At 40.5% G+C, this 9,892-nt stretch overlaps 1 protein-coding gene across 1 annotated transcript in view; it reads right to left on the bottom strand.

Annotated features, from left to right (window-relative positions):
• Positions 1 to 4,817: 4,817 nt before the first annotated feature.
• Positions 4,818 to 9,892, bottom strand: part of LOC133153238 (USP6 N-terminal-like protein) — a 58,370-nt gene continuing 53,295 nt past the window's right edge. The window contains 7 exon segments of the mRNA XM_061277396.1: positions 4,818 to 5,511; positions 6,209 to 6,261; positions 6,263 to 6,359; positions 8,483 to 8,582; positions 9,268 to 9,333; positions 9,445 to 9,539; positions 9,753 to 9,873. Of these exon segments, the coding sequence (XP_061133380.1) occupies positions 5,003 to 5,511; positions 6,209 to 6,261; positions 6,263 to 6,359; positions 8,483 to 8,582; positions 9,268 to 9,333; positions 9,445 to 9,539; positions 9,753 to 9,873 (1,041 nt within the window). The 3' untranslated portion in view covers positions 4,818 to 5,002.

Here is a 9,892-nt window from a genome sequence, read left to right as displayed (position 1 = left end):
AGCTGGCCTGGGAACGCCTTGGGATCCCCCGGGATGAGCTAGATGAAGTGACTGGGGAGAGGGAAGTCTGGGAGTCCCTACTGAAGCTGCTGCCCCCGCGACCCGACCCCGGATAAGCGGAAGAAGATGGATGGAGGGATGTATGAATTACCGTTTTTTTCCGTGTATAATGCGCCCCCATGTATAATACGCACCCTAAAAATGGCATGCTGATGCTGGAAAAAAGCTTGTACCCATGTATAATACGCACCCAATTTTTATGAATTTTTTTAAATTTTTTTCTTTTTTTTTTTTTAAGTCCCAATGATCGTCACACACGCAGGGAGCAAACGAGCAGGTAATCGAGCAAGCGTCTGATACGAGAGCATTGCGGTCGCATGGAGCGTGTTTGAAGTGAACAGCAGAGAAGAAAGGAACAAGGCAAAGTGTTGTGAAATAAAATGCACAGAACGGATGCGCAAGACACGTCAGCTATATAAAGAGCGAGAGTTGTTTTCTTCCTATTAGTTTCAATTCACAGTTTAATTAGCAGTGTCAATCAGCAAATAACAAAATGCGTATTACAGGTAATATTTTATTTCACAACAGTTTGCCTTGTTCCTTTGGTCTCTGCTGTTCATCCTAAAACACAAAGGCGCTCTTTAAGCAAAGCGACAGTGAGCGCCCGGCGCGCTGCGGTTGCGCGACCGCACCAAATTAAGCCCCCTGCGCAGTGCGCACTGAGGTCCACTTAAATTTTAGAAAGTACATCAGGACTTTAAAATTATCTTCTAAATCTCAGCGACGGCTCCGTCACCCTAATTCGACCAGCGCGGTGCAGTTGGGCGGTCGGCGGAGCGCTACGGTTGAGCGTTCTCTCTCGCGCTCTCTCTCTCGCTCTCTCTCGCTCTCGCACACACGCAAACCGGATATCATACGGAGGCCGCCATTACAGATGCGCAGAACGGATGCGCAAGACACGTCAGCTATATAGAGAGCGAGAGTTCAGTTCTCTACCTAAATCCGTATTACAGGTAATATTTTATTTCACAACACTTTGCCTTGTTCCTTTCTTCTCTGCTGTTCACTTCAAACACGCTCCATGCGACCGCAATGCTCTCGTATCAGACAAGGCTTGCTCGATCACCTGCTCGTTTGCTATCTGTCACAATGTACCCTACACAATACCGAAACATTTGTTGCGGCTCCGAGTCACGACGAGGGGCAAGTTTTGGTTTCCAAGGGTGTTTTTATTTCACTTCAACGTCTCTCCCATACAGAGCCGCCTCTTTCCCGTGCGCGGACGGAGCGCGGTGGTGCGTTTACGGGCAGTCGGAGAAATCAACGCCAACAAAAAAATTACATCCAGCCTAGTTAAGACCATACCAAAGACTATAAAAATGGGACCCATTGCCTCCCTGCGTGTGTGACGATCATTGGGACTTAAAAAAAAAAAAAAAATTAAAAAAAAAATTTAAATTTTTTTTGTACCCATGTATAATGCGCACCCCGGATTTTAGGACAATAAATTAGTTAAATTTTGCGCACTATACACGGAAAAAGACGGTATCCTAATATTTAGAATATATAATGATCATAAACAGAAAGAGTGTAACTGTTTAAAAAGAGAGGTTTCTAATACTGACCAAATTAATCGTTAAAAACAAGCATCTCTTCTCAATTTGAGGAACTAGTGCAGCGGTGGCCAACCCGCGGCTCGCGAGCCGCATGCGGCTCTTTGGCTGGTTTCATGCGGCTCTTTTACGTTCATATCAACATTTGTGTTTATTTTTCGTGCGTATTTGCTTCGCTTGAGTTCAATATGGTATTTTGGTCAAACGCGCATGCACGTGATGTGAAATCCCGCAAAGGAGGAGGGACAAACCCATTTGAGGAGTGTCAATTTCGCTCTCAAAATGGCAAGGAAAAAATGCACAGCTAAACGAATATATGACGATGAACACAGGGCAGAGCGATTGGTTTTGCTGGCTTTTTAATGAATGGCGACTGTGACTACGGGGGCCCATTAGGTCCGAAAAGCTGACAAGACGCTAACCCAGGGGTGGTCAACCTGGCCAAAATGGCAAGGAAAAAATGCACAGCTAAACGAATATATGACGATGAACACAGGACGTTTTTAACAGAGTTAAAGTTGTTTTTTGTTGAACGCTATGGCAAGCCATTTTGCCTGATATGTCGGTCGTCATTAGCGCATTTAAAATCTTCAAATGGTCAGCGCCACTTCAGCTCACTTCATGCCAATATCGATAAGGACTTTGCAAAAGGGACTGAATTTCGCAAGCACAAGTTTGGACACTTTGAAAAGTCAGGCAGAAAAGTAGGTACAGTTTTTCAAAGAAATTACGAAGCACTCAGAGACTGTCACACTTGCATTGTTTCAACTGGCTTGGAACATTGCACGGGCTAAAAAGCCATACAATGAAGTGGAGTTCGTTAAAAAATGCCTCACTGACGTTATTGAAATCTTGTCTCCTGAAAACGACAAACTAAAACAAATGGTCTGTCCCGCCACACATAGTAAGTGAAAAAACATATGTTTTTGTTTGTGGAATTTGTTGAACTGAGAGTTTGTCTGTGTGAGACAATGCACACAATGTTCATTGTTGAAAATGTGGTCTTTGGTCTGTGGTTTTAGTACTGTAGGAGTCAATTTGTCATTATCATGTTGGTGCGTGACATAATAATGTCACACAATAAATTTGGCTGAGCAGAGGGGTGTGTGTATGTGTGTGTGTGCGTGTTTGTGTGCGTGTGTGGGGGGCGGTGTTCATGTGTGCTCATGTGTATTATGTGGCTCTTTGCGATGACACAGTAAAAAATGTGGCTCTTAGTCTCTGACTGGTTGGCCACCCCTGAACTAGTCGGTAGTTACTGTAAAAGCTCATTTTAAAAACTCCCTCGTAGGCGCACCTTTGAAAAAAAAACATTAACAACTTCAAACAGCAGCAAATTGCTGTAAAATTAGTATGTCCTAATTGCAGGAATTGAAGCAATACCCACGCAAACCACTATATAGTAACTTTTTAAAACTAATCTTGCCAGACATAGTGCCTAACAAGAACTAGAGCTGAACATAAGTACCGTTTATTTCCATGTATAATGCGCAACATGTAATTAATTTATTGTCCTAAAATCTGGGGTGCGCATTATACATGGGTACAATTTATTTATTTATTTTTTTTATCCGGATATCATACGGAGGCCGCCATTACAGATGCGCTTTCTTCTCTGCTGTTCACTTCAAACACGCTCCATACGAACGCAATGCTCTCGTATCAGACGCTTGCCCGATCACCTGCTCGTTTGCTGTCAAAATGTACCCTACACAAATCCGAAACATTTCTTCGCTATCGAGTTTGCTAGCGCATGCGCAGTGATACTGACCGGCAGATTAACATCCGGTTGTTCCCAAAGATGATCTTTTTTCTGAAATAATTTTACGTTTACGGACTTAAGTAGGAGTCAAAATTTGGGTGCGTATTATACATGGGTACAGGCTTTTTTCCAGCATCAACATGCCCTTTTTAGGGTGCGTATTATACATGGGGGCGCATTATACATGGAAAAAAACGGTACGTTTTTACACTTGACTGTATGTAATTGCAGATAAGTAAGAAAACAGAGGCTGCCTCTACAGAGGTAATGTGCCAACATTGTACTACACTTGTCTCCTGAGCTGTTCATGCAGTTATTTCACACAACTGTTCTATTTTTCCAATGACAAGTGAATATAGTCCATTTTAGAATCTTCAATCATCAAATGTTAAAAGAAAACGACACAACAAATTGGGGAAAATATTTAGAAAAAACAGTTGCTCATGAACTGAAATTAATCTATTGCCAAACACATAATCTCATGAATGAACCCTATGTCACCAAACAGGAACAGTATGTTTATCTAAAACGTAGCAATCTGTTTTTGCTCTTAATCTGCATCACATTTACATTCGCTTTTGCAATTGTGCCATCTTCCAGGCCTCTCATCTCAACCTCTGATGTATATAGTACTCAAGTTCTTATGACAATAAACACTTTGAATTGTGGACTCTTTAAGACAAATGATCAAATCTAGATCAACCACAGACGATATCCTATAGGCTTGCATGAAAATGCAAGTACATTAAAATAAGAGTGCCGACTCAAAACCCTGAAATATTGCGTCGGCGGAGCTTGCATGTTAAACTATTCATGAGAGTCTATGGCTGTTGTCCGCTATGCTTACACCGGAAATACATCATCGTTTGAGATGCTAGAGGTAAACAAATCAATTTTATTCATCAATAACGTCCGACTATTTATCCTGCTCATTTAAAAATAGATATAAACATACAGTGTCTATTTTTTATGATATTGCAATATCGTTTTCATATGATTTTTGACCCTTTTAAAGTGAATGAGCCCTAGCCCCCTCTATTGATAAGCAGCCACTGATCATGAAGCAACAAAACAAACTGTAAAATTGACTTCTGTGTGTGTGTTCATTTGTGCAAAAATCTATTTTTCTCATGAGCAAATCAGAAGCCGAACTGATGACATTTTTTTGTCTAACGTTTGTGGAGCATCAGTGTCTGTAAAGGCAACCCTTTGTTGTGACTTTGCTGTGAAGTACAGGCTTGAAGCTTGTGGATTTCTTTTGCTTCATAGTGCAGAATTGAAGATTTAAAATACTGTCCCTTGCAAATGAGAATCTGTTCTCACTTTCCTTACCTGGATAAATAAGGGTTAAATGAAACAAAAGAGTGCTATTTCTACAATTTAGGAAATACAGTGCATTGCAAATGTAGTACCTCGTGCTAGCCTGTTATCAGAGCAAAGCATTTGGACAAGGCAGTCAAAATTTAATGTTCATGGAGAGTAACAATATTGGGCTGGTATTGAACATACAATGAGCATTTTCATCAAGTCTTCAGGGGTGGTCCTGGCTCAGGGTCCCATTGGAAGACAGAGACTCCGACAGCTGGCCTAGGAAAGTACATTTTTCTATTTCTGTTGCCGTCTCACTTTATGACTGAGCAAGACTTAAGGGGGCTGATAGTGTCCTCAGGACCTTGCTGGAGGATCCCTCAGGGCTAATGTTCACAGGAGTGAGGTTGTCTGTCGAGTGTAAATCTGGGAGCCCTGAGTCATCAGCTTGCACCTCAACCCTCCACTCATAAGACTGCGAGAGCTGAGCAGCAGTTCTGGGTGCTAGGCTCTCTGGGGGCTGGTAAGGCGGTGGCCTGGTAAGTGGGAATTCATCTGAGTTGTGCAAGGCCTGGTTGTGGATAATAACGGGATCTGGGGAAGGAAGCGGAACCTCCTCATCATTAACAGAATGCAGATCGTTGATATCTTTGCAAAGAGTCTGGTCGGGGGATATGGAATCTGGCTGGTTGGATATGATGTGGAAGCTGAGTCCTGCTTTAGGACAACCACTGGCTGAGGAGCGCTTTCCTCTGGATGGCTCCAGTGGACTCAGGAGCAATGGCAGCTCCTGGCCTAAAGGCTTACGTGGTAACTCTTCAGGCTTCCCTGAGAAAACAAGTGGATAGTATTGGTGAAAGGAATATATATATTGTGTGTGTGTGGTGGGGGGGGGGGGGGTATATTGAGATTGCTTAGCACTCAAAACAAACAATTTCAGGTCAAATATGTGTTTCCTCTGTTTTTTTCTTGCTGCTGTGTTTGTGTGTCAGATTTATTTTGGGCTCACTGAATTTTCTATATTGGCTGTAGATGTGAATGGTTGTATCTATGCCACAGGTGTCAAACTCAAGGCCCGGGGGCCAGATACGGCCCGCCCCATCATTTTATGTGGCCCTCGAAGACAAATTGTGCATCAAATTTGTGTGTCATTACTAGAATTGCAAATGGTGTTCACTCTTAATCATATCAGTTTTTTTTTTACATTTGACCAGTTTTTACTCGTCTGATTTGAAAACGAGTAATTTGTCAGTTAGTATTGTAGCTTTTACTGTATATAATATGAGGTACTCATACATTTATTTGGGTTGACAGTCATAATGGCCCTCCGAAAGAAGCTACGACTACAATGCAGCCCTCAAAAAAGTTTAGTTTGAGACCCCTGATCTATGCTATTCCTGTGTTGTCTTTTGAGACTGTTGGAAAAAACATTATGTATAAATGAATGACTTGCTGTAGTGCTCAGTGTATTGGTTGTTATGCACTAAAATAAGACAATCTGGAAGCTGTCAAAACTGTTATGTACCTGGGGGAGGAAAATCCAGCTTCATCTTTCGTAATTCAGTCATAGAGGCCGTTCTGTTCAATGACTATGTCGTCACTGTAAAAAAAGGTCTGAGCAATTCGCTCGAGCAGGAATTCTCGAAGCTCCTCCAAAGACATCATCATGAGATGCTCTGTGCAAACATAAATGCACTTGCATCAGGCTATGTTCACATCATACTAGTGATACAAAAATGTTGTATTCTTACAATTCCTCAAAGTGATCTGAAACTTTACAGTGTCAGCTGACTGTCTCTTAAAATGCGAATAAAAAATGCAAGTATAAAGAGATAGAATGTTAATAGAAAGGTTTACATTTAGCTTTTGGGAGCTAAACCAAACATGTATTAATTCATTGTCACTTGACTTGTGTAATTACTGGTGTAACTGCCTCAAATGCTAAAGTTGGTGACATTGGTGGAGCTAGAAAATTGTCAGTGGGGTGGCCAGGGGGACACAGCGAATCACTACAAAGTGGCTTTAAGATGGTGCATGCAGCCATAAGCACACAGCTGTGACTTTACACCTCTGCCAAGGCTACATATCGCACATGGCCTAGAAGTAATTTTTATCCACAGTCAGGGTTTCATGAAATAACATGCACATATAACCAATACACATGTATAACCATAACACAACCTTGCCCAACGCACACATAGTGCAGGCATGAACACATCTAAATAAAAAGCAATGTTTGTCTTAATATTCCAGATTATGCCCTTTGCTTTGTTGTTTGTTTTTCTGCATAACTGTAATAATTTGTGCAGTATTTCGCTAGTTAACAGCTAACCAGAGTGATCTGTGGCACAGACCATATTTAGCATATACCCTATTTTTCGGACTACAAATCGCAGGTTTTTTTTCATAGTTTGGCTGGGGGGGGATTTATACTCTGGAGCGATTTATGTGTGAATTTACTAACACCTTATTACTATATCATTTTACGTGTTATTTTCACTAAACCGCAAGAGGTCTCTCTAGGTCTGTGTTGATAATATCTGCAACTGGCGATAAGTCTGACGTAAGCGATGTAGAAGAGGAACCGCCGCATCTTCTACCTCCGGAGTAAGCAAAGTAGTTTAAAAGTGATACTGAGGATGAATATTTTATTGGATTTAGTGATTTGGGGTGACACAAGTGGTTTGATAAACTTGTGAGCATGTTATTCATGCTATAATTATCTGAATAACTCTTAATATGTTATGTTAACATACCAGGCATGTTCTCAGTTCGTTGTTTATGTGTCATGTAACGGTAGCATACTGTACAATTATTCAGAATGTTGTTGCCTCTATTCTATTTTTATTTTAAATTGCCTTTCAAGATGACATGTCTGTTCTTAGTGTTGGATTTTATCAAATAAATTTCCCCCCAAAATGCGTGTTATACTTCATTGTGACTTTTATATACATATATTTTTTCTTTATTATGCATTTTATGGCTGGTGCGACTCGTACTCCGGAGCGATTTATAATCCAGAAAATGGGGTACTGTCGATCAATGGCTCATCCATTTAAATCATACCTAAGAAGCAGTGCTATTCGTAGTTGATGATGTACCATAACCATTGTGGTTTTGGCAGACATCATAAACATCGAGTGAACCATGCTGAAGTGCATTTGCAATTGTTTTGGTGACATCAGAGTTAGTTTGATGTGTTTACACCTGTCCAAGTGAACTGCACAAAGATGGGATATGAACTTCAGTTCAATTAAAACAAACAACAGGGTGCGTGTGCACTATTTTGAAAGCATGAGAAAGATCATGGTGACTAAGGCAAGATCTTCATTTAGGATAATAAGAAAATCCTGGTGATTGGTTATTACACTATGCAGAATCAAACATGAGGTTATTTTTGCGAATGGTTTTAATGCTACTTCTTTGGCTAATGATGATGATGACTATTCATCCCACAGCGGGGAAATTCACTTGTCACAGCAGCGCATATGAGTGCAAGAATAAAACAAGTGCCAGAATTACAAAAAAGGGTAAACAACAGACAAGGACAAACACAAGTGCTGCTAGCGGAAACGAAACACATTCATTTTATCAAGTGGTTTTAATGATATCTCATTGGGTCATAATGTTGATTAATTAAATATGTCCCATTATCATGTAAGACAGAGGTAAAGCAGACAAATCAATGTCCTAGTAAGCTTATTTCTTTACATACTTTACATAAAAGAATAACTAAGGAGTGTGCATTAATAAATTATTACTATGTCAGCAAAAAATGGCAAGCTGTTTGACATCTTACTCTTGTGTATCTTCAAGATGGTGTAAGACATGGCGGTGAGGAGCCTCTCTCCCTCCAGAATGAAAACATCCCATAGGCGTAGGGTCAAAGTAAACGGTGTCTGCAAAAATCACATCATCACTCTGGATTAATGAATTTATGGCATCTCCTGGCCAGAATAAGAGAGTTTATTTTATTTTGTTTTGTTTTAGCGTCCAGCAAACTATATCGAACGGCAAAATGACTATGTGGGAAAGAGAAGTGCTGACAGTGGCCCAATGGTGCCAGACCCCCACCACAGGATTGTAGGCCTAAATTGGTTTGGAATAGATGAACACTTCATATTGCTTCTGATGCAATATTCCAGAGATTTAAAACACACAAGGTAGTATTTGCTAAAATAATATTAAAAAATATATATATATAATAATGATGTTGCATGGCATTTCAAAGAGATTTTGTAACGGTTTAGCTTTAAAGAGTGCCTGTCTTTGTTGTTCAGAATAAGAATTAGAATCATCTTTCTTATAGTAGTTCATCCAAAAATGGCTTGAGGTTATATAGTACATGTTCTTCCACATTAAATCATCCGAGCATGTCTCTGCTGCCATGCTGGAACAGAAAAAGGCCAAACTGTTGAAAAAAAATCTAATGTCCATCTTGAAAACTTTAAACCAACTACTAAGAAAAACACAAAGATGAAGATTAAAGAAAAAAATGGGTCCTATGCTTCTCTTTCAGTATTGTGTTCTTAAATCTGTCTCAGTGCGATTGTCAATGGAGTATATCTTGATCAATTTACTCACCCTATCAATGAAACACTGTAAGAACCATTTAGTACTGTAAATCCCTGCAGACATCTGTTCTTTGTCCTACAGAGAAACATTTAATGGTTAACCAACAATCCTTAATAAAACTGAAGAATTGTACACTCCACTGTGTGTTCACAGATGTACTGGTAATGCAACAGTGTCACGCCTCACCATGTGTTTTTTTAATTTCGGAATGAGTTTGGAAATGATCTGGTCATGATGTGCTTGGAATCGCTGAAGTTTGGGGAACCCAGGAATAAAAAATCCTGAAAGGAAGGGACAATGGCGTGAGGTTGCGAGCAAGACAGCGGAGAAACATTAAAAAAAAAAAAGCCAATCATAGCAGCGCACCGAATAGAAAGTTACACTGACCTGCACATTCCAAAAGCAACATGCAGCAAACTGCAAAATGACTTTTTCCTATTCTTAGGAGCGCAACATCTCAAAAAGCATACGTCATCTTCAAAACATAATCTCACCATGCATGGCGTGTTTCTGGTTCGCCAGTAGCTGTGTCAGAGCCCAGAAAGCGTCTTCCTCATTCATGTACATGAGCAGCAGTGCACTGATCTGACTCATGCCCTGGCAATAGCTCACCTCCTGCAGACCACAGGAGAAA

This window comes from Syngnathus typhle, linkage group LG4 (assembly GCF_033458585.1).
Source record: "Syngnathus typhle isolate RoL2023-S1 ecotype Sweden linkage group LG4, RoL_Styp_1.0, whole genome shotgun sequence".
NCBI classification, from domain to species: domain Eukaryota; kingdom Metazoa; phylum Chordata; class Actinopteri; order Syngnathiformes; family Syngnathidae; genus Syngnathus; species Syngnathus typhle.
The sequence above is the reverse complement of the archived record's forward strand: the minus strand, read 5'-3'. Positions and strand labels throughout refer to the sequence as shown.